General features: G+C 40.7%; 1 protein-coding gene across 2 annotated transcripts in view; it reads left to right on the top strand.

Moving 5' to 3' along the window:
• Positions 1-27,029, top strand: part of LOC122804648 (acetyl-coenzyme A synthetase 2-like, mitochondrial) — an 874,305-nt gene that overhangs the window by 205,938 nt on the left and 641,338 nt on the right. For both annotated transcript variants that reach the window (XM_044074629.1, XM_044074630.1), the window contains exon 3: positions 24,897-25,096. In XM_044074629.1, coding sequence (XP_043930564.1) covers positions 24,897-25,096 — 200 coding nt within the window. The remainder of the gene's footprint in view (positions 1-24,896; positions 25,097-27,029) is intronic.

Below are 27,029 nucleotides of genomic sequence, written 5' to 3'. Positions count from 1 at the left end.
TCCCAGCAGAAGAAGAGGTGATTTTAACAACACTGTTGAATTATGTGAACTAACGTGGATTATCTCTATGAGAGCTTATGAACCTCCAGGCCTTAACAGTGGCACTTCCCTTAAGCCTGCCTTATTAGGCAGAATAATGATGTAAGATAATTTTTGTTTTTTAATTGGTTCAGTTTTAATTGTTTCTTACTGATTGGCTGAGTACTTTTTTAAAAATATGTGATTTTTACTTTCATTTTGTATTTGGTCTGATGAAGCAGTAACCCTGCAAAAGCGCTAACCCTTTTACAATAAACTGTTTGCTGTTTTACATATCTTCTGGACATTTATTTGGCTGGACCGTGGTAGTTTGACTCACTTATACTTATTTTTGGATTATTTTTTGTAGGTGTCCCATGTTGTCAGATGAGCAAATGAGTGTGATGTCATCTGGGTAGTGTATTAAGAAGGCCTGTTTTTTTGGATGTGTGGAGGGTATTGGTGAAAATGTTGAAGAAGAGGAGACCAAGGATAGAGTCTTGTGGTATACTGGTGGTGACTGGGAGGTATGGAGAGAGTCCAGTGCCATTTTACTGACTGATACCTATTGGATAGGTAGCTTTTGAACAATATAAGAGTGGGCTGAGAGAGAACTAATGAGGACATGAGAACTAATAAAGACATTTGAAGAAGAACTTTGCTGTGACAAACTGTTTTGAAGGCTCTCGACATGTCTAGAAATAAGAAGGAAACTAGTTTGCAGTTATCTCTAGCTTTATTGATGGTGTCTATATTGGTTAAAACTGCAGTGTTGGTACTGTGGGAAGGACAGAAGCCATGTTGAGAGAATATGAATTTTTCCTGCTGGAGATAGCTTAGCAGTTTTTTTAATCATTTTTCAAGTATTTTCTAGAAGGGAATAAGGTTGCTATAGGTCTAAAGTTAGTAATGTCTGTTGAATTTCCTCCTTTGTGCAGAGGGATAATGTGTGACTATTTCCATTGAGAGGGAATGTGGGATTACTGGACTGACCTATTTATAAGGATTGACACAGGATAGACAATGCTAATGGCTGCTATTTCAAGTTACTCACTTGGAAGGTCATCAGTTGAAGTAGAGCATGGTTTGATTTTGTTTGAGTATTTTTATATAGAATGTGGGCACAGGATTGAAGGTAAAATTGCATGTGGTGATATGTGGCTGTTGGGCAGGTTTGGGATTAGATGTTGGGGATTCCTTGATTGGAGATGCTGTACTATCTATAAAGTAAGAGTTGAATTGTATTATGGCTTCCAGCAATGAGATATTGGGAAAGGGGTTAGGGTTGAATTTATGGCTGAGATGCAAGATTTCTTTAATGGTTGTCCAGAATTTTTATGGTTGTGTTTACTATTATTCTGAACGTTATCATAGTATAGTTTTTGTCTTCATGATTTCCTTTTTATTATGATTGCGAAGCGTTCTGAAGTTTTCAAAATACTGTGATGTTTATACTTTTTGCCATTCTTTCCATGCTTTTTCTCTATCCTGAGAAAAGCATCACTAACACAATGCGATTGTGTGGCAAACCAGGAAAAGAGGACATTCCTCCTCCCCTAATGGGCTTATGATGTCAAGAAATGGGCAGAAATTGGGGAGAGGAGAGGAGATTGATGAAGTTAGAGGAGGAGCAAGGGGTGTGTTTTTGGTCTGGTTTTAGTCACAGTGGGAGGCTGCAACCCTTTACTGAACAGATAAGCATTTTAGACACAATTGTCCCTTTTCAGAGGCAACCTAGGAGAACTATTTGGTTAAGTGACTTGTTCAGAGACCCACAGTAGGCAAATTACAGTGGAAAGAATCAAATCCTGTATCCCTGGATGCAGGAAACAACTCATTAACTGCTGATATCTTTAATCATTTGCAGTAACTGTCTAAACATAAACACATAAAGGGTAGACAAATAGCTGGAGATAGAGATGGATACAGGCAGCATGTCAGCTATTGACTGATGCAAAACAACATTAATAAATTAATATCTTGGGTCCATATGTCTAGAGCATGGCAGGATCCATCTCTAGTGGCCTGATGGCATTGGACAGCCAGTCCAGGGAGTCTAATGCCAGCTGCTGGAGGGGACGAAGTATGTTGACCAAGAGTATCATCGGCAATATGGGTGGGCTACCTTCCTGAGAAGTGTCAGACCCCCCCCTGCAATTTTGCTCATCCACTTCAGCTACAGTATCAGCTGAGGAGGCAGCAGGCAGCTGAAATACTTGAAGTTTGGTAGGACCATTTTGAACTGCAGAAGGGAGACATACCCTTTGTTGATTATACCATTTGTAGTACATGTGTAGAAATCGGACACTGATAACCTGCTGTACTAATCTGCTGTACGGTTAGTCTCTGCTGCCTCCTGTGGCAGCCAGTGGTATTGTACTCTCAGTCTTCTGATGCTGAAAGACTAAAACCTTCACATATATTCAGGTGTGCTGCAGATGTGGATTATATTACAAAACAACAATTCCACATATATATATGCAAGCAACGTGAAACAAGAGGTAGTAGCCACAGTCCCAGACACATACTGCACTACCATGTGAACTTGCAATGAAGCAGAACCAGGACAAGGTACTCACAGCCAGGACAGTAAGCTCTGCAACCTTATATGGGTATAACTGAGCACAAGTAGCTGCACTACAAGTATGTGCAATGATGTGGAAGCACAAAATGGTGGGCACAACTCACCCGGTGCATTTCTGTGTGCTAGAACATTGTGGCTGCTAACTATATTACACACAACATGCAGACAATCACCACAGTTGTCAACCTGGTGTATCCTGAGATCTGTTAGGGAAAATAAATCTAATTAAGAACAGAGTTGTGAAAGCTGGAAAATGGGTAATTAAATGCAGTGCAACATACACTACACATGGACAATCCTTAGGCCATTTAGGATGTCACTGCCTCAGCTCTGCTTCCCACACCTGCAGGTGTTCAAGGAAACAAGATATACAGATCACTGTACTGAGGCCTGCACTGCTCACTGGTATGGGTGATGCAGGTCACAAGGTTATACAGTCTGAACAGCTGCTCCCTGAACTAGTTTTGTGACAAAAATAGCATGACACTGGTCTAAAATGCCAGGGAGGCACCCTCCATGGGGTGTTAGCATTAGTAACCATTGCCATGAATATACAGCAATATATCATCATGAATGTACAGCAGTATATCACCACAAATGTGCAGCAGTATATCACCATGAATGTACAACAGTACATCATCACGAATGTACATCTGTATATCATCACAAATGTGCAGCAGTATATCACCACGAATGTACAACAGTATATCACCACAAATGTGCAGCAGTATATCAGCATGAATGTACAACAGTACATCATCATGAATGTACAGCTGTATATCATCACAAATATGCAGCAGTATATCACCACAAATGTACAACAGTATATCATCACAAATGTGCAGCAGTATGTCACCGTGAATGTACAACAGTATATCATCATGAATGTAGAGCAGTACATCATCACGAATGTACAGCAGTATACCACCATGAATGTACAACAGCATATCACTACAAATATGCAGCAGTATATAACCACGCATGTACAACAGTATATCACCACAAATGTGCAGCAGTATGTCACCATGAATGTACAACAGTATATCACCATGAATGTACAACAGTATATCACCACAAATGTGTAGCAGTATATCACCATGAATGTACAACAGTACATCACGAATGTACAGCAGTATATCACTACAAATATGCAGCAGTATATCACCACAAATGTACAACAGTATATCATCACGAATGTACAGCAGTATATCATCACGAATGTACAGCAGGGTATCACCACAAATATGTTGCAGTATATCACCACGAATGTACAACAGTATACCACCACGAATGTACAACAGTATATCACCATGAATGTACAGCAGTATATCACCATGAATGCACAACAGTATATCATCATGAATGTACAGCAGTACATCACCACAAATGTACAGCAGTACATCACCACAAATGTGCAGCAGTATATCACCATGAATGTACAACAGTATGTCATTGCGAATGTGCAGCAGTATATCACCATGAATGTGAAGCAGTGAATCGACATTAATGTGCAGCAGTATATCTCCACAAATGTACAACAGCATATCACAATGAATGTACAACAGTATATCATCACAAATGTGCAGCAGTATATCTCCACAAATGTACAACAGCATATCACAATGAATGTACAACAGTATATCATTACAAATGTGCAGCAGTATATCATCATAAATGTACAACAGTATATCACCATCAATGTAGAGCAGTATATCATCATGAATGCACAACAGTATATCATCATGAATGTACAGCAGTATATCACCATGAATGTACAACAATATATCACCACAAATATGCAGCAGTATATAACCACAAATGTGCAGCAGTATGTCACCACGAATGTACAACAGTACATCACCATGAATGTACAACAGTACATCACCATGAATGTACAACAGTACATCACCACAAATGTACAACAGTATATCATCATGAATGTACAGCAGTATATCACAAATGTACAGCAGGGTATCACCACAAATATGCAGCAGTATATCACCACGAATGTACAGCAGTATATCATCACGAATGTACAGCAGTATATCACCACGAAGCGCAACAGTATATCACCACGAACGCGCAACAGTATTTCATCACAAATGTGCAGCAGTGTATCACCACGAACGTACAGCAGTATATCACCATGAACGTACAGCAGTATATCATCACGAATGTACAGCAGTATATCACCACGAACGCACAACAGTATATCACCACGAATGTACAACAGTATATCATTACGAATGTGCAGCAGTATATCACCATGAATGTGAAGCAGTGAATCGACATTAATGTGCAGCAGTATATCTCCACAAATGTACAACAGCATATCACAATGAATGTACAACAGTATATCATCACAAATGTGCAGCATATCACAATGAATGTACAACAGTATATAATCACAAATGTGCAGCAGTATATCACCATGAATGCACAGCAGTATATCACCATGAATGCACAACAGTATATCATCATGAATGCACAGCAGTATATCACCACGAATGTACAACAGTATATCACCACGAATGTGCAGCAGTATTTCACCAAGAATGTGCAGCAGTATTTCACCACGAATGTGCAGCAGTATATCACCACAAATGTACAACAGTATATCACAACAAATGTGCAGCAGTGTATCGCCATGAATGTGAAGCAGTGTATCGACATTAATGTACAGCAGTATATCTCCACAAATGTACAGCAGCATATCACCACGAATGTACAACAGTATATCATCACGAATGTACAGCAGTATATCATCATGAATGCACAACAGTATATCATCATGAATGTACAGCAGTATATCACCATGAATGTACAGCAGTATATCACCACGAATGTACAGCATATCACCACAAATGTGCAGCAGCATATCACCACGAATGTACAACAGTATATCATCACGAATGTGCAGCAGCATATCAACGCAAACGTACAACAGTATATCACCATGAAAGTGAAGCCGTGTATCGACATTCATGTGCAGCAGTATATCTCCACAAATGTACAACAGCATATCACAACGAATGTACAGCAGTATATCACAACGAATGTGCAACAGTATATCATCACGAATGTACAGCAGTATATCACCACAAATGTACAACATTATATAATCACAAATGTACAGCAGTATATCACCACAAATATACAACAGTATATCACCACAAATGTGCAGCAGTATATCACCAAGAATGTGAAGCAGTGTATCGACATTAATGTGCAGCAGTATATCTCCACAAATGTACAGCAGTATATCACCAAACATGTGCAGCAGCATATCACCATGAATGTACAGCAGTATATCATCACGAATGTGCAGCAGCATATCACCACAAATGTACAGCAGTATATCATCACGAATGTGCAGCAGCATATCACCACGAATGTACAGCAGCATATCATCACGAATGTGCAGTATATCACCACAAATGTACAGCAGTATATCACCACGAATGTGCAGCAGTATATCACCACGAATGTGCAGCAGTGTATCGATATTAATGGGCAGCAGTATATCACCATGAATGTGAAGTAGTGTATCGACATTAATGTGCAGCAGTATGTCTCCACAAATGTACAACAGCATATTACAATGAATGTACAGCAGTATATCACCACGAATGTTCAACAGTATATCACCACGAATGTTCAACAGTATATCATCACGAATGTGCAGCAGTATATCACCACGAATGTACAACAGTATATCATCACGAATGTACAACAGTATATCACAATGAATGTACAGCAGTATATCACAATGAATGCACAACAGTATATCACGAATGTACAACAGTATATCTCCACGAGTGTGCAGCAGTATATCACCACAAATGTGCAGCAGTATATCACCACAAATGTACAGCAGTATATCACCATGAATACACAGCAGTATATCATCACGAATGTGAAGAAGTATATCACCATGTATGTACAACAGTATATCACCATGAATGTGAAGCAGTGTATCGACATTAATGTGCAGCCGTATATCTCCACAAATGTACAACAGCATATCACAATGAATGTACAGCAGTATATCACCATGAATGTGCAGCAGTATATCTCCACAATTGTACAGCAGCATATCACCACAAATGTGCAGCAGTATATCACCATGAATGTGAAGCAGTGTATCGACATTAATGTGCAGCAGTATATCACCACAGATGTGCAGCAGTATATCACCATGAATGTACAGCAATATATCACCACAAATGTACAACAGTATATCATCACGACTGTACAACAGTATATCACCACGAATGTGCAGCAGTATATCATCACAAATGTACAGCAGTATATCACCACGAATGCACAACAGTATATCACCACGAATGCACAGCAGTATATCACCACGAATGTGAAGCAGTGTATCGACATTAATGTGCAGCCGTATATCTCCACAAATGTACAACAACATATCACAACGAATGTACAGCAGTATATCACCATGAATGTGCAGCAGTATATCTCCACAATTGTACAGCAGCATATCACCATGAATGTACAACAGTACATCACCATGAATGTGAAGCAGTGTATCGGCATTAATGTGCAGCAGTATATCACCATGAACGTACAGCAGTATATCACCACGAATGTACAGCAGTATATCACCAGCAGTGTACAACAGTATATTGTCACGAATGTACAACAGTATATCACCACGAATGTGCAGCAGTATATCATCAGGAATGTACAGCAGTATATCACCACGAATGCACAACAGTATATCATCATGAATGTACAGCAGAATATCACCAGGAATGTACAGCAGTATATCACCATGAATGTGAAGCAGTGTATCGACATTAATATGCAGCAGTATATCACCACAAATGTGCAGCAGTATATCATCACGAATGTGCAGCAGTATATCACCACAAATGTACAACAGTATATCACCACAAATGTGCAGCAGTATATCACCATGAATGTGAAGCAGTGTGTTGACATTAATGTGCAGCAGTATATTACCACAAATGTGCAGCAGTATATCACCACGAATGTACAGCAGTATATCACCATGAATGTGCAGCAGTATATCACCACGAATGTACAACAGTATATCATCACAAATGGGCAGCAGTATATCACCATGAATGTGAAGCAGTGAATCGACATTAATGTGCAGCAGTATATCTCCACAAATGTACAACAGCATATCACAATGAATGTACAACAGTATATCACCACAAATGTGCAGCAGTATATCACCACAAATGTGCAGCAGTATATCACCACGAATGTACAGCAGTATATCACCACGAATGTACAGCAGTATATCATCATGAATGTACAGCAGTATATCACCACAAATGTGCAGCAGTATTACACCACGAATGTACAACAGTATATCACAACAAATGTGCAGCAGTATATCGCCATGAATGTGAAGCAGTGTATCGACATTAATGTGCAGCAGTATATCTCCGCAAATGTACAACAGCATATCACAACGAATGTACATCAGTATATCACCATGAATGTTCAACAGTATATCACCATGAATGTACAACAGTATATCACAAATGTACAGCAGTATATCACCACAAATGTGCAGCAGTATATCACCAGGAATGTGAAGCAGTGTATCGACATTAATCTGCAGCAGTATATCTCCACAAATGTACAGCAGTATATCACCAAGCATGTGCAGCAGCATATCACCATGAATGTACAGCAGTATATCATCACGAATGTGCAGCAGCATATCACCATGAATGTGCAGCAGCATATCACCATGAATGTGCAGCAGTATATCACCACGAATGTGCAGCAGTGTATCGACATTAATGTGCAGCAGTATATTTCCACAAATGTACAACAGCATATCACAATGAATGTACAGTAGTATATCACCACGAATGTGCAGCAGTATATCATCACGAATGTGCAGCAGTATATCACCACGAATGTACAACAGTATATCACCACGAATGTACAGCAGTATATCACCACGAATGTACAGCAGTATATCACCACGAATGTACAGCAGTATATCACCACGAAAGTGCAGCAGTGTATCACCACGAATGTGCAGCAATGTATCACCACGAATGTGCAGCAGTGTATCACCATGAATGTGCAGCAGTGTATCACCACAGATGTGCAGCAGTATATCACCACGAATATACAACAGTATATCATCACGAATGTGAAGAAGTATATCACCACGTATGTACAACAGTATATTACCACAAATGTGCAGCAGTATATCACCATGAATGTGAAGCAGTGTATCGACATTAATGTGCAGCCGTATATCTCCACGAATGTTCAACAGTATATCATCACGAATGAGCAGCAGTATATCACCACGAATGTACAACGGTATATCACCACGAATGTACAGCAGTATATCACCACGAATGTACAGCAGTATATCACCACGAATGCACAGCAGTAAATTATGAATGTGCAGCAGTATATCACCACGAATGTGCAGCAGTATATCACCACGAATGTGCAGCAGTGTATCACCACAAATGTGAAGCAGTGTATCAACATTAATGTGCAGCAGTATATCACCACAAATGTACAGCAATATATCACCACGGATGTGCAGCAGTATATCACCACAAATATACAACAGTATATCATCACGAATGTGAAGAAGTATATCACCACGTATGTACAACAGTATATCACCATGAATGTGAAGCAGTGTATCGACATTAATGTGCAGCCGTATATCACCACAAATGCACAACAGCATATCACAATGAATGTACAGCAGTATATCACCATGAATGTGCAGCAGTATATCTCCACAATTGTACAGTAGCATATCACCACGAATGTAAAACAGTATATCACCACGAATGTACAACAGTACATCATCATGAATGTACAGCAGTACATCACCACGAATGCGCAACAGTACATCACCACGAATGCGCAGCAGTACATCACCACGAATGCGCAGCAGTACATCACCACGAATGTGCAGCAGTACATCACCACAAAAGTGAAGCAGTGTATCGACATTAATGTGCATCAGTATATCTCCACGAATGAACAGCAGTATATCACCATGAATGTACAACAGTATACCACCACGAATGTGCAGCAGTATATCACCACGAATGTGAAGCAGTGTATCGACATTAATGTGCAGCAGTATATCACCACGAATGTGTAGCAGTATATCACCAAGAATGTGAAGCAGTGTATCGACATTAATGTGCAGCAGTATATCACCACAAATGTGCAGCAGTGTATCTCCACGAATGTGCAGCAGTGTATCTCCACGAATGTGCAGCAGTGTATCTCCACGAATGTGCAGCAGTATATCTCCACGAATGTGCAGCAGTGTATCTCCACAAATGTGCAGCAGTGTATCTCCACGAATGTGAAGCAGTGTATCGACATGAATGTGCAGCAGTATATCTCCACAAATGTACAACAGCATATCGCCACAAACATATAGCAGCATATTGACATGAATGTACAACAGTATAAAATGGCAGCCTGAAATTTACACCCTTCATGGCACATAGAATCACTATCGGCATACCTTAGTGTCACACATATACACACAGCCAGACTGAGAGGGCAGATGTGCATGCCAGGTTGATAAGCATCAGAATGTGTATGCCTTATGTCTGTGTTGTGTTTCTGTAAGACATGCAGGTACATACACAGAGGAGGAATCTGGCCTCAATAGTGTATATACATATATATATATATATATATATATATATATATATATATATATATATAACATTTTTTTTTTATTTATCATTTGTTAACTGGGAAAGTCCGACTTGGAACAAAGCCAATTTTCAGTGGAGGCCCAGGGAGAAATGCTCCAGATGCATGTCATATATATATATATATATATATATATATATATATATATATATATAGGTCTACTTTACAAGAGCAAAATTTCACTTACCTGAAGCTCATAACACCAAGACAAAAAAGTTGACATCACCATAACACCAATTTCCTGGAATACTAACTTACCACTCCAGGTAAGCACCCACTTGGCCATCCTAAACAAAACGTAAATCGAAGAAAACCAAACCACCCCATATGGGGGCTTCACTCCCACACCCCGCCTTAATAAATATACCAACTCCGAGATCACACTACAGTGGGGGTAAGGAGCAAAGTTCAACAGGATGGCCAAGTGGTTACTTACCTGTAGTGGAAATTCAGAGTTATGGGATGTTGGTGGTGTGTGGTCATAAGCTTTTTTGTCTCTGTGTTTTAAAAGTCGGATAAGTGAATGTTCAGGTTTCTGAAGGGAACATATGTGTGTGTGTGTGTGTATATATATATATATATATATATATATATATATATATATATTTTTTTTTTTTTTTTTAATGTATTTATATTTATCATGCAAAGAACTATATATTTGCAGTTTTACAGCTGATCTGCCATGTTTGATGTATACAGCAAAGAAGCAACATTAGACTTATCTGAGCAGCTTGAAACACTAAGTTATAGCTCAGGGGCAGCAATTTCAAAAGCTAGAGCCCAGGGGGTGGTGGTCTTCAGCACTATGGTGAGGGTGAAATGATGTAGTCACATCCATGCAAATACTAGCCTGTCAGTAGGCTTTTATAACAGTCCAGGTAATACTAGTGCTGTCTACTGTGCTTGATTGCAGTGTTCACCCATAGCTACAGAGTGTGAAGATTATGTATCTCTAGATTCACAGCTATATTCAAGAGGTGTCCACCCATTTATACTACATTGCCAGCACCTCTGTCATTGTCCATGTTGGAGTGAATGACTTGAGATGTACCTCCCTGGACTACATGAAAATAGACATGGAAGACCTCTCGGATCATGTTGCCCAAGCAGGTATGACCCCAGCCCTGAGTAGCATCCTGCCTTCGCCCAGAATGATACCACTGTATAAGGACAAAAGGATTGACTTTAATAATTGGCTAAGCTTCTGGTGTCATTCAAAGGGGATCCAGTATCTGTCTGCCTGGGATGACATGATCAACAAACCACAATGTTTTGCCAGAGATGGTCTGCACCTGTCACCGCTGGGATTCAGGTTACTGGCTAAAGCTCTTGCCACCCCTATAGTGCCTTTTTTAGGCAAGGTTCAAAGGACAAAACCACCACCGTAACAGATACAAGCATGCAAAATCTGAAGGTAATGCTACTCAATGCTGGAAGTCTAAACCTCAAAATGCACTCTCTCGAAGGCACTCCTAAAAATGGAGAACATCAATAGCGGTGCAGTAACTGAGACCTGGTTCAAGGCTCCAGAGAGCACCCCTGCAATACCAGGCTACAACAATTACCAGACTTTTCAGCCACCAAACCAAGACCTAAACACTAAAGGTGGAGGAGTGTCCATAGTCACCAAGGATATTCACACCTCCAGGCTAGTTGTCCAACACAATGCATCTGAAATTCTCCGGGTGCAACTAACATTAGGTAAGACTGCAATACAAATTGTAGCTTGTTACAGATCCCCCACCATGCACCTAGATTCTCACTACACCTTTCTAAACATACTGGAAAATATTAAGATACAACCAAACACCCTAATACTGGGTGATTTCAACTACCCTGCCATTAACAGGGAAAACTACTTGGGTACCAGCACCTTTTCCCAACGGTTCTTGGAATTCATAAATTCCAATGACCTGGATCAACTAATCCATTGTCCCACCAGGGGCTCCAATATCCTGGACCTGGTCATTACCAACACGGGAGATAGATGCTCCACACCAGTGGTCACCCCCTCATTTGTCAGGTCTGGCCATAAGCAAATCACCCTTGACATCCATATCCCACCCCCACCCCCCAGTAAGGAAACCTCCATAAAAAAATTATCCAAAGCCAACTTCATGCTACTCAAGTCAGAAGTGACAAACTTCATGACACCCATGCAGATGGGAGCTGAAATTTTGACTGCTGAATCCTACACTAGGGCACTGTACGAGCACGTCCACTTGTGCATGAATCGTGCCATCTCAAATAGAACCAAGATGCTCTCCTCCAAAAAAGGAAGCCAATCTAGTGGTCCCCTGCCATAAACAAACTATACAACGGAAGAAAGAAACTGTTGCAGAAAAGAGGAAATTCCCAGGATGCAAAAAACTCCCTTACCAGCCTCAGTAAGAAGCTGAGATCCCTCATAAAATCCTCCAAAGATAGTTACGAAAATAAAATTGCCAAAGATTTCAAGAGAGCCACAAGGTATTCTATAATTATGTCAAGAATCTAAATGGCAATGCTCAGATATGCTCTGAGCTACAACAGAATGGCATTAAATATACTGATCCCAAGGATATTGCCACTATCCTGGCAGATCGATTTAGTGTCAACTTCACCCCCCTCTCACCCCTTAAAGGGCCCATCTCAATACCAAAAGATTGCCAAATTCCAGTAATCATGGCCACACAGGTAGAAAATGCACTCTCCAAAGCTAGGAATACAGCATCCATGGGACCAGATGACATCCCGGGCTGTGTACTACATGAACTGGCACCTCACATAAGTGTCATGTTTAATCATAGCCTTACCTCAGGCTTCGTGCCCACTGATTGGTGCACAGCTACAGTTATCCCACTCCACAAGGGGGGATCCAACTTGGATCCCGGGAACTACCGTCCCATCAGTCTGACAAGCTGGATCTGCAAGGGCATGGAACACATTATCATGGAACTTATAAACAAAGACATTGGCAACCTTCAAACACTGGACCCCACCCAGTTTGGGTTTGTGAAGGGCTGATCTTGTCTCCTGAACCTGATTGACTTCTTCAAATCAGTCTCCAGAGCTGTGGACGAGGGTAAGGTGGTCCACACAGCCTATCTGGACCTCGCCAAGGCCTTCAACACCATCCCCCACTCTGGAATCATAGATAAACTTATTAAGCTGGGCATAAATCCTTACGTCACTCGATGGGTTGCCAACTGGCTTACTGACAGAACCCAGACTGTAAAAGTAGCCGACTCCAAATCCAGCTCCAGACAAGTGGAGTACCTCAGGGTTCAGTCCTGGGACTGCTCTTGTTTGGCATCTACTTCTCTGAAATACAGGCTAACACTAAGGGACTCTGGCTTATAAAGTTCGCAGATGACTGCAAACTGGGAGCCATTACTGAATCCCCAAATGATGTGGATATTCTACAAAAGAGCCTTACAGAAACAGATGCTTGGTGCCAGAGCCATGGGTTCAAGCTTAATGCTAAGAAATGTATAGTTATCCCCTTTGGGAAAAAACATGTACCCATGAATTACCCCGTAGGTGGCAGTACACTAAACACTGAAAGTGTGATGAGAGACTTAGGGACACAGGTGGACAGTGGTCTCACCTTCGATAACCACATCACCACAACAGTCAGGAAATCCTTCTATGTGGCACACCTCATCACTAAGGGCTTTTCATCCAGAAAAAAGGAGGTCATTGTCCCATTGTACTCATCCCTCATTAGACCCATTATAGAGTACAATGCCCCGTTTGGTATGTACCTCACAAGGCATCTGCAACAGATGGAAAGGCCACAGAAATACCTCACTAAAAGAATCACAGGCCTAATGCAAATGTCCTATACTGACAGTCTAAGAAAACTTCAGCTATACTCTGTGGCATATCATCTACTCAGAGGTGATCTCTGCTTAATGTACAAGGCCATGTAAAACCCTGAGCTGTTGGACATGCTCCACTTAAAGAAATCCCAATCCCTCAGAGCCACACACTCCGGGGATCTAAACCTTGTCATCACAATGAACAAAACATGTTGGAGGGATAGGTTCCTGACCCAGAGACTCCCCATACTCTGGAAAAGACTGCCCATACATGTCAAGCAGAGCGCCTCCTTGGCCCTCTTCAAAAGGAACCTTGACAATTGGATGGGAGATAGGAAATTCACCCCGGGGATCACGTCAGTCGCCCTGCTAGACAGGGGTCCAGGGAAGTAAATATTGTGGGAAGAAATATCCAGGAAATTGTTATGTCTAGGCTTGTATAGGCCCTAGGGCCGATAGCCTAGTATCAACCTATGAACCTCCCTTTCAGTTTGCCCACTTTGTATTGCACTCTTGCCATATGCATGGTTGCCCCTGCTTGGAAGTAGGCAATGGTAAGACTCCTGGATGCATGATGTGGCTGTACTGATGAGCTGCAGTTTGCAGGCCTGCTGTGGAAAAACTGCTTCTCCCATCCATATGTTCTTTACAAGGTGTGCTCTGTTGCCATAGGTATGCTTAATGGGTTATCCATACGCATTACCCTGACATGATATCTCTGCACCCTGTGCTACCTATGTGCCCTTGTAAGCCACCACATCAGCTGTTATGGAAGCCATAATCCTCTGCAGCTCCCACGGGACTGCTGTGCTTTGCATGCCACAGCTATATACCTACACAATTCCTTGCCTACCACTACACATCTTGATAACCAGTGGCCTTCACCATTTACAGATTTCTATCCAACCCTGTCTTGTGTTGAGTCTGAGGGAAATGTTGCCTAGTAATGTGGTCTACTGTTTTCTTAGGTGCATGCATGTCTGCCAAAAGCAGCAGATAGCAGAGGGTAGACAGGTTCAGCCTTGCCAACAACAAAGTTTTGCTAGTAGCTTTATGACCCTTATTCAGCTCCTGTATGGGAAACAGGGTGCCCAGCATTCCCATATGGGACCACTTGAGAGACACAGTGGTCCACATAAATGGAGTGGGTGGGAGGAATCACACAACATCACAGTGTCAGAAGAGTGTACAGACTTCACACAAAACATGCAGCATAGTGACAGAAAAGTCTGCAATGGCAGGAGGCCACCTCTCATTGCAACCCTCACAGATTGTGAGTCATTGCTGACATCCCTGTATGGATGTGATAATGATGATGATGATGGAACGGGTATCATGCTGGGAGGCATGGACATGCATTCTGAGAGTGTCCAGGTGCCACATATCTCCTATGGTGACCAGACAATTCAAGTTGAAGTTTATTATAATGCTTAATCACAAAGCACTTTAACAGTCATGAGAAATTGAATAATAAACATTGGATTAATGTCTAATTGATATACCAATTAGAGGAATTAAAATCACATAACAAAGAATATTACTATTATTACATAAAGTAGAAAAAGACTACAACTAAAAAAGTAGGCAATGATTTCAAAGATATTAAACACCTTCCAGAAAATAAAACACTTAAAGGTAGATATAGATATTAAAAACAGAAATGATTGAAACAAAGTTTCCAAAGTCCAGAAGAAGTACTACTATCAATGGCCAAATAACTGACACTTGTTCTAACAGTTAAAGGTTCAAAGCAGCAATGGTCTCTGTATGTGAATGAAACTATAACTACTTACAGAAGCAGTGAGGAGTGGCTCCAAAACTGACTGACTCATCCAACAAACGGTCATATAAAGTGTTATCTGCTACCATATGTTACAGGGAGAAACAAAAAGCCCCAAAGCAGAATGACTTCCCCAGCTGACACAGTCCCACATGCAAGTGCTGAACTTCAACTTCACATCTCAGGAGGAGGCCTGAAAACAAAATGACTCCTCTGTCCACACTGCTGCACCGAATCCAGCACCAAAACAACATATTTCATTCATATAATCATTTTTTCATTCCACCAGACCTACTGTAGACTGCCAGAACCCCCGACACCTGTGAACAATAACGGGTACCACCTTCAACATCTTCTTTAGGTTAGTTACCATATCACATACATTATACTGTGACTGTGCCTACTGACATCAGGAAACTCACAATGACCATTGCCTTTGTGTTCCATAGGTGTGTCATTTGTTTAAAGTCAGAGGACCACCAGCACAGGTATATGTCTGATAACTGCCAGCGTGCACACACCTCTCATTTGCAGAAACATCACAGGGCATCATGGCCACTGTCACCCTAATATTGCATGCATTGTGTATTTATGTGACAGACCACTGATGCAGTGGTAACTAAAGACAACAAGCAGAGGTCAGCACCTGTGCAAGAGCTGATGATGACGACACAATCTAGATTGAATCAATGTCCCAGAACCCAATAACACTGTCCTACCTCATTCCTGGGTCATTCCGCACAAATTCACTGAGGTGAAACTTTGGTGTTTCTCACATCTGCTGCTGTAGAGGCAACACATCATGGAGGCTCAACACACCTGTAAAGTGGGAGACTCACCTCTGATAGTACTCCTACCTCTGGGCTTGGGGTGCCAGCCCAGCATGCCACATCTTATATGTGGATGCCCACTGTCCAGGAGGAAACCAGTGGTTCAAGTCAACAGCTACTGTCACATTCACTCCTGATATGCAAGACCCTCTAGGTGCAGTCAGCAGATGTGCAGAGCTGTAATTTGGGCACATTCCACAGCTGCTCATGCTGACCTGAAGAACAGCGTTATGGTGTATGGCCTCAGGAAAGATGTCTTTCACCACTGTCTGGGGTAAAACTTTGGTGTTCCCACATGGCCACCTCTAACATGAGGTGTGGAATTATAATGTCCTAAGTATGGCAGCTGCAGACTATGTTTCCTGTGGTGGGCATCCTGTGCTACTGCTGGGCAGTGTTCTCTGTTTCATAACTATGACATTAAAACTCTACATTATGATGTCATGCATGAAAAATCCTCACTGTAGAATAATGGGGCAGCTCTAGGTTCTTGAGACCCATCTGCTTGTAGACTACGGTCTCATGGCCGAAATCTTAAGCGTCACGCAGCTCACATAAGGTGCTGCTTGCAACTAGATTTTACTACATGGTCAGGCAAGGTGCAGAGTAGCCATAGGGAGGGAGTGCAACTGTAACCCTGAATTTGTAGCAGAGTTTGAGTAAGGTAAGTGTGACAACTATGGACAGGAAGTGGGAGTTTAGCAGTTAGGTTTAGGGGGTGACCGGAGGTTTAAAGTTAAGGCTAGGGAGTGCAATTTGGGATTAGAGTTAAGGAGCAACAGTGAGTTTAGAGTTAGGAAGGGAGTGGGGAGTGTAGGAATATGGAACAAATGGGGAGCTTAGGTAGTGATTGAGTAATTTAGACAGCAAGCTGGGAAATTATGATGAGAGAGAGAGAAAAAGAGACTGGGGAATTTAGGCTTAGGGTCAGAGATTGATTGGGGAATTTAGGTTTAGGGAGTCATCAGAAAGTTAAGGCTGCATTTATTTATTCATTTATTTGAATGTATTGACCAGAGGTAGAACACTGATCAAAATGACCAATTTCAGTTTCAGCCCAGAAAAGAAAAGATACAGAATAATAAAATAATAAATGCTGAAGTACTTAAATAAATATTTATACTGGAATTGTCCAGAAAGCAGAGCATTTAACATTATATTTGCAGCGATATACATGAGTCATATAGATGGGAGGTAGCTGTAAGTAATCAAAGGTTGTATAGTTGTATCAAAGCTGCATGACGGTGGGTGGGTATCTGCTTGGGCAGTGAGGTAGGTTGAGGTTATGTGGTTAGAAGTGTGACACTGACATCTTGCTATTTCCTGAAGCCAGATTTTTAATTGTGCCCAGAAGTATGGATAGGTGGATGGTTTGTTAATACAGTGGTGTATAGATTCCCAGACTTTAGGGTTAGGGAATAAAAAGCAGTTTTAGGGTTAGGATAAGGGAGTGAAGTTTGAGGCTAGAGTTAGGAAGTGGGTGGTAGGTTTAGGGTTAGAATTAGGGTTTGGGGAAAACTATGTAGTTTATGATTAAGCTAGTGAGAGGTTGGGCATTTGGTGTTTTTGACAAGTGATATTGAACAAGTCGTTAAAATAATGGCATGGAGAAAAGTTGCCTGCTAAAATTTTGAGAACCATAATTTTGATGCTAGATCACCAGAACGCAAAGTGCAGATGTGGGAGAATATACATGATATCCGAGGTAGTGGTATCCTAGACTTTACCCCCTACTTTTGAGTTTTTATTCTCACTTTAAGAACCTAAGACAACAATCCAATCCTGTCTGTGCAAATTAAACATTCCCATTACAGTACTTACTCCATCAGAATCTCTAAGCTTTCCAACATAGTATGAACTTCTGAATTTGCACCAATGTTTTCTACAATATTTTTATTACTACTTGGCTGTTAGCTGAACATATTAATAGAGGCATAACTAGGTTACTAGCCAGTCTGTGCAGTTTGCATGATATATTTGCTGAGAAGAAAGCAATATATGTGTATCTTCTCAAACTTCTTTTGCTCTGAAACTGTAAAGCCAACAACTTACTATAAATGTAGTAAGCAGCTTGCTACATTTAAAATAACACACAGAAAGTGCTTCAGACTACATATCAAGTGTAACCCCAAAACAGTGTTGGCATTCCTTTTGCTCCCACCATCCCACCCTTAGTACACCACTGCATATTACATAACTTCTCACAACAGTTCTCCATATCCCTGTCTCTTTCTACTTTTCTTATAGTCATAAGTTCTGCCTTTATACTCAAGCAATATTTCTAACATTTTCTTCTGTTTCCCAGACTACTATTTTTTTCCATTTTGACTTGTCTTACATTTTCTTCCTCAGCTTCCTGTTCTTACTTCATCTCGATGTATCTCAGTTACTTTAGCCCTGTGAATTGTAGCTGGGAACTTGGCTCAGTTTTCTTATCTTTTTCTATGCTGAAAACCCCTGCTCACTAACTTGTCTCTTGTTCAACTGCCTAATTACCATTTTGTTTTCTTAACCATTCTGTTTTGTTGACCTAGACTTCTGCTAATTTAACCAATGCAGAAAAATTTCCAGTAAGCCTGTGTTGTATTAAGCACAGTTACCTATGTAGGTAACTTAAGTGTAGTCATGTATTAGCTCTTAACTTATCTGTATCAGATTGTGCACAGTGGGTGTTGCACATACAGTTTCTGTCTCTTAGCCCTTGTTTCTCCAGACTGGGGTTCTTTCTCTATGGTGTCTACATGCCCTTGCTGTGTCTGTTTGCATTTTGAAATATAACCAGATGGTTAAATGATATAGAATGAGTGTTAATAGAATTTCTGCTCTGTCTGGATTATTGAAATTTCAAATTTGAAATTAAATGATATTTCTCATAGCTATATGCATGTGCATGTGTGAGCACATGTGTTTGTGGGTATGTCCATGTATGTGTTCACTTAAGTGCATGTGAGTCTGTGTGTATGCATGTGTGTGAATGTGTGTGTGTAGGTGTGTTTGTGTGTGTATACGTGTGTATGTGTCTGCATGTATGTCCACGTGTATGCATGTGTGTGAGTGTGTGTATGTATGTCCATGTGTGTGTGTGTGTGTGTGTGTGTGTGTCTGTATGTGTGTGTGCATCTTGCTATGAACTGCAATCCCATTCAGGACTTGCTCTATGTCTTACACAAACTCCACCCCCCTATGACTGTCAAGAGGAAAATATAGGTGTCTTAAAATGAGAAAACTAATTAATGACTTGTGTACATGAGTGTTTTCATGCTTTGTGTATGTCTGTTTTAGAAAATGTTTTGTTTCATTATATCCACCGTTTCCATTTTCTCATATAAATTCTTATTTATGTTTGCCTGGCTGTACTTTTTTTTTTTTGCTCCACTGAACCAGCCTGATGGTTCTACTATATTTACCCCATTAGCCTGTTCATTCCATCAGGGGTGAGAGTTATGCACCCTCAGCCTAGGAGAGAGTCCTCTGACCCATTTGTTCTTACCCGGCATACCTAATCAGCCCACGTGTTTCTCCTGTGGGGAGAGTCAGGTGGTAGAGAATGAGCTAGCCTTTCACATTCTGTTGTGTAGCCTACCCTCCCCCTTTGCAGCTCCCCCCTGCCTTTAGTGTCTTCTTCAGTTGTGGGACACATGCATCTGCACATTGACTTCCATAGTCAGCATGTTTGTATGAGGGCAACATGTTTTTGGCAGACCACCACTACATGATTGTAACACAGTTTGCTTCTGCTAGTTAGCACACAAGTGGTGACCCAGAGGCATGAGCTCTCCCCAGTGGCTACCCAATCCCATAGTACCTGCCTTGGCGCTTCCAGTACCTGAGCTGCTAATCAAACTTGGGTCATCTGAGTTATTTATTTGTTTGCATTTGTTTACTGGGAGGTCTACTGGGCCAGGGTAATGGGCCAGGGTAAGCGCGTTTTCAGTAGAGGCTCAGGAAGAAAAGTTCCAAAAACAAACATGATAAAGCTACAGAATCAAAATATACAAATGAAGCAGCGATGGTAGAGAACACTACATTACAGAATAGGTGCTACAATGAAACAGATAACACTAGTTATACAGATGTTACATTTTAAGTATGCAAGCCAAACAAGAATACAATTGATGACATGGTATAATAGCAAATGTGTGAACAATGCAGTATTGCAGTTTTACAGTATAGACGGAAAGATGGAGATCAGCAGATTAAAGATTCTGATAGTGAGGGACAGCCTTAGAGCTACTGCTATATAAGCATCAAGAATGAATAGAAGATATATAGTAGATTATGTGTGGCTGGGTGGCACATGTTGGACTTAGTAAGCTGGAAGTACTGAATGTATATATGAGGAGTCTGAACCATAATTGAGATGGGGAGGAAAAGTAGGAAGGCTAAGAATATTGTTTTTTTTTTTATAGTCAGTGCTGGTACATGTATATAACCAATGAGAGAACAGCTGTTGTTTCAGTGAAGTCTTAAAGCATTTAAGGTTGCTGGTAGACCTAATTGAAAGAGGAAGAGCATTCCGTAGTTTTACTGTAGCATATGGATAACACACTTGACCGGCGGAAAGTTCAAGTTTTGCTACATTAAGGAGCATCAGATTGACTGATCACAGATGTCTATTTGGGTGACACATGGTGAACAGAGAGGAGAAGGCAGGACAACTAGAAGGCTTATAGATTAGCTTATGAGCTGTGGTTAGTTGCAGGTATGTTACATGTTGGAGAAGTTCTTGCCAGTTTAGATGTTGGAGTGATACGCAGTGGTGGGAGGAGTGTTTGGTGCTGGTTACAAATTTTGCATTTTTATTGTAGTCCAGTTTGGATTTAAGAGAGAATTGTGTATTAGTAAGGAGAGGTGTGCCATAGAGCAAGGATGGAAGTAGAAAGGAAGAGGCAAGGGATAGTCTTGCTGCATAGGAGAGGAAGAGTTTTGTGCCTGTGCAGGATGCCTAGTTTCTGATTTTTTTTTATGTTTGTGTTAACATGCTGGTTGAAAGTCAGGTGTTTGTCTATGGTGACCCCTAGAAGTTTGCTATATGGGACTACTTTGAAGCAAGCGTTATTTAGTGAGTTGATGGTATATTCATTTTTGGTTAGGGGTGTTGTTTTTTTGGGGGTAAATAACATGAGTTTGGTTTTATTAGCATTTAGGGCTAAATGGTTATTTTACATCCAGGTTTCAGTGGAGGTGAAGGAATGTTGGGTGAGTAAGTAGTTCTGAAGTAGACTTGGCCATGCAGATGATGGTGGAGTCATCTGCAAATTGGACGATATTAGCATGGGGTATGCTGGTATGGAAATCATTAATGAAAATGTTGAAGAGCATTGCATCTAGTATGGACCCTTGTGGGACTCCCGTACTGATGTTGAGGAAAGAGAGAGGGATTGGTGCCACCTGGTTGCTTGTTGTATATCTGTAAGGTAGTAGGAAAACCAACCTAGGTTAGGGGGAGATATGCCTAAATTGGAGAGATTGGTCAGAAGAAGTGGGTGGGAGACAGTATCGAATGCCTTGTAAAGGTCAGGAAATAGTGAGGAGACAAGGTATCCCGAGTCTCGAGCATGGTTGACTGTATCCAAGAAAGATATAAGAGCAATGATGGTGTTATGACTAGGCCTAAACCATTGTTGGATTGGGGAGAGGAAGTTGTGGTGTAGTAGGTAGTTAAGTAGTTGGCTATAGATACATTTTTCCAGAATTTTGGGGATGGGAGAGAGGATGGCAATTGGACGGAAGTTAGATATATCATTATTGTTTCCACATTTCTGGAGAGGGAGGATAAATGCCTTTTTCCACATGGTGGGAATGAAGGACTCTTGAATGGATCTGTTTAGTAGTATACTAATAGGATAGGCTATAGCGTCTGATGATTTTTGGAGGAATTCTGGTGGTAAGTTATCTGGAGCATTTGATCCAGGTTTCAGTTTAAGCAGGAGTTTTTTTTTATGGTGGAGGTAGGTATGGGTACGAGAGAGAAGTTTGGTCTTGTAGCAGATGGGTCTTGGGGCAGTGGATTGATTAGTGGGAAGGTGGCAGTGAGGTTGACTATACTGTTTTTAAAGAATGAGTTAAAAAGTGAGGGGGTTCCAGCTGGGGCCATGTCTGGATCATCACTGATATCTGAGGAGACGACTCAACCAGGTGAGCTGGAAGAGTAAAGCCACTGATGGGTGTAGATGCTGCCTGAGGAAGGTTTTGAACAGCCTCTTATGTTCTCCTAATAAATTACAAAACATTTGACTACATTCTACTACTCTCCTACTAGAGACCTTCACTGCAGTAACGAACTCCCATTGTGTATCAGTAAGTCATTCAACACTGCTACACACTCTCCCTGTTCCCATTATAAGTCAAAACTTCGGAACAAAATCCATATGGACATGTAGGTGTAACAGATTCCAAACCTCCCATCAATGGCTTTACTCTTCCTGCTCTCCTGGTTAAGTCGTCTCCTCAGATATCATTAACCAACAGCTCTAGCACCTCTCAGCTTTCTAAAGCACCTCACCTACCCTATTGCACCTAATGTGATCTCTTTAACTCTCAAACTGTCACCTGCTCACTGTCTTCTCCCCTCTCCAGTCAATAACCTGTCAGAATCTAATCAACTGTCCTATCATTTCACCAAACCAATTTGTCTTTCATTCTAAATGTTGAACCAAATTACTACTATCTGTATATGCAGTTACTACCATCCAACTAAACATTCTCAGTTTTATTTCTTTACTTCCATATACTGAACAGGTGTGCAGTTCTATTTCATTACTTCCATATACTGAACAGGTGTGCAGTTCTGTTTCATTACTTCCATATACTGAACAGGTGTGCAGTTCTATTTCATTACTTCCATATACTGAACGGGTGTGCAGTTCTGTTTCATTACTTCCATATACTGAACGGGTGTGCAGTTCTGTTTCATTACTTCCATATACTGAACAGGTGTGCAGTTCTATTTCATTACTTCCATATACTGAACAGGTGTGCAGTTCTATTTCATTACTTCCATATACTGAACAGGTGTGCAGTTCTATTTCATTACTTCCATATACTGAACAGGTGTGCAGTTCTATTTCATTACTTCCATATACTGAACAGGTGTGCAGTTTTGTTTCATTACTTCCATATACTGAACAGGTGTGCAGTTCTATGTCATTACTTCCATATACTGAACAGGTGTGCAGTTCTATTTCATTACTTCCATATACTGAACAGGTGTGCAGTTCTGTTTCATTACTTCCATATACTGAACAGGTGTGCAGTTCTATTTCATTACTTCCATGTACTGAACAGGTGTGCAATTCTATTTCATTTCTTCCATATACTGAACAGGTGTGCAGTTCTGTTTCATTACTTCCATATACTGAACAGGTGTGCAGTTCTATTTCATTACTTCCATATACTGAACAGGTGTGCAGTTCTATTTCATTACTTCCATATACTGAACAGGTGTGCAGTTCTGTTTCATTACTTCCATATACTGAGCAGGTGTAAAATATACTGTACGTGTAAAAATGCTTGCTTTCATGTAATACACGTGATTTAACTGCAGAGATTTTCTTCCCAGGCTTCCGCTGAAAATAGAATTTTGCTTAGTTGGACTTTTCTGGCCAACAAAGACAAATAACTAAATAAATAGATAACACTGGTGAGTACATCATAGAAAATGTAGTTAGAAGCATTAAAGCAAGTAAAAATATATTTAAAACAAAGTGAATAGATAGACAATAACAGGAAAACACATAATGAAAAGCAAAAATAGGAAAGTAACAAGCTACAACTTTGAAAACAATCACAGGACAGTATTCAAGCTGTCAAGCTCTGTACATGTATCAATTAGAAAACATCGTTAACAGCATGTTTTTGCATCTTTGTAACAGTAAGATTCCTGTCCTGGGCCTACTCTGTCTAGGAAGCTCTAGTGAAAATGTATCCTGCCCAGCAGGGACACTTCACTTAGCAAAAAAAAAAAAAACAGAAAGAAAGAATAAATACTGTAAACATCTATAGACTGGAGCAGTGCACCTAATGACATTGTTAACTTGAAAATTTGAAGTTTCTGTGACTGCAGAAACTGATCCAAGTAAATGTTTGCTTTCTTTAATTGTCAGCCGCTGTGTAAAATTGGTGTTGTTATTTTATACTTCTTTTCTGCACAGGGACCTGCTGGAAATGACATGTCGCCTCGGAAATACACTGAGGCACCAAGGAGTGAAGCCAGGAGACCGTGTGACAATCTACATGCCACCTTGTCCACTTGCTGTGGCAGCCATGCTATCATGTGCCCGTATTGGGGCTGTCCACTCTGTGGTATTCGCTGGATTCAGTTCAGAGGCCCTTGCTGACAGAATTCGGGATGGTAAGATCAATTGCTTTTTATTTACAGATATGCTCATGTTAAGGTTAATGGGACATGTGCATGGAAGTAGCAACTATCACATATGGTCAAAGTTTGAAACAGTGGATCCAGAGATTTTTAAAGGTAACAATGTGGCTAGGTTTTCTTGCTTGTGAATCTTTAGTCTATATGACTGAAATACATAATGCATGGTTTGGATCTTACAAAAGTTCCATAGCTCTCAACCTTCCATCTCCAAAATGAGGAACACTCACCTTCATAATGTGGGACAAATGGGCAAAATGTGGAACACATATTAATGGCTTACTAACAACTTCAACTAGGAAGGTCATAGGATGGTTAAAATATCCTGTTTTTACTTATAAAGAAGATCCTTTAATGAATTAATATGATTAATTTCTATTTACCATGGATTTCACTTAAAAAAATTCCTAAGATTGAATGTGTGACAGACTCTTTCAATGTGGAACTTTGAGGAACTTCGAGGAACATGAACTTTTTAAGACCCCAAACGAGGTACGTTCCTCGTAATGAGGTACACTTGAGAGGTATGAAAAGTTCTCATAATGAAGAGATTATATACTGACAGATTCTGCTGCCCAGCAGCTGAGGTATTAACCCTGAGATGCTAACTTAATACTGTGGTGGTTGTACAGGTGTACATAAAGGCTTCATAACATAATTTCTTAAAGTAGAGAGGAAAGCTGTTACATTTTTGTCCGTCCTAAAGTCTTTAACTAAGTTAAAGCTTTCTCATGGGTCAGATGTCATCAGTAAACATTATTTCGATCACTTTTACATCCTTTTTAATGCATCCACTAAATTCTGTGTTGCACTGGTGTGTGTGTGTGTGTGTGTGTGTGTGTGTGTGTGTGTGTGTGTGTGTGTGTGTGTGTGCTCGCGCGTACGTGGTGCGGATGCACATGTATGAACTTCTGAAATGAGAAACTTCCTAGATGACACAGAACAAAAACTCTGCAGAGATACTAAGTCTAGGATTCATAAAGATGCACTGTCGACCTGCCCAGACCATGTGCAGATTTGAGGCAATGCACAACAACTCACAGGGCAGGCAATGCAGGACAACTCATGGGACAGGCAGTGCAGGAGAACTCATGGGGCAGGCAATTCACAACACATTGGACAGGTAATGTAGGACAACTCATGAGAAAAGTAATGCAGGCAACTCATGGGGCAGAAAATTCACAACAGCACATGGGACAGGCAATGCATGACAACTCATGGGACAGGCAATGCAGGTAACTCATGGGTCAGGCAATATATGTCACCTTATGGGAGAGGCAGTGTATGACAACTTATGTGACAGGCAATGCAGGAGAACTCATGGGACAAGCAGTTCAGAACAACTCATGGGGGAGGTACTGCATGACAACTCATGGAGCAGGCAATACACAACTCCTGATGGGAGAGGTAATGTACAACAACTATAGGACTCCTCATAGAGTAATTACATACCTAAAGTAGGACAGGCAACAGACAATGCTTCCATGCAGGTAGACAGACTCTGCACTACTTACATAGTCAGCACTGCAAAGATGCAAGAAGACACATCAGTGCAAAGTAAAATGTACAGAGAAGCAAAAAGTATATCTGTATGTATATTTATCTATCTATCTATCTATCTATCTATCTATCTATCTATCTATCTATCTATCTATCTATATATATATATTTGGCTCTACTTCTAAATGCCGTAATTTCAAAATGCTGAAGACCAAAATACTGAAACGAGTATCACGAAACTTAAAATGCCGTACCATGTAAGTTTTTCCAGGGTAAGTAAACACTTGCCCAACACAACATTAAAACACACTGCACTATCTAAAACCCACCTAGATGGGGAGCTACATCCCCCCACATCCTCACTAACTATATATACTAACTCTGGGATCTTGCCCTAGGAAAACTTTTA

This window comes from Protopterus annectens, chromosome 6.part0, assembly GCF_019279795.1.
Source record: "Protopterus annectens isolate FY-2018-M chromosome 6.part0, PAN1.0, whole genome shotgun sequence".
Lineage (NCBI taxonomy): Eukaryota > Metazoa > Chordata > Ceratodontiformes > Protopteridae > Protopterus > Protopterus annectens.
Note: the sequence above shows the minus strand (reverse complement) of the source record. Positions and strands in the feature narration are given on the sequence as shown.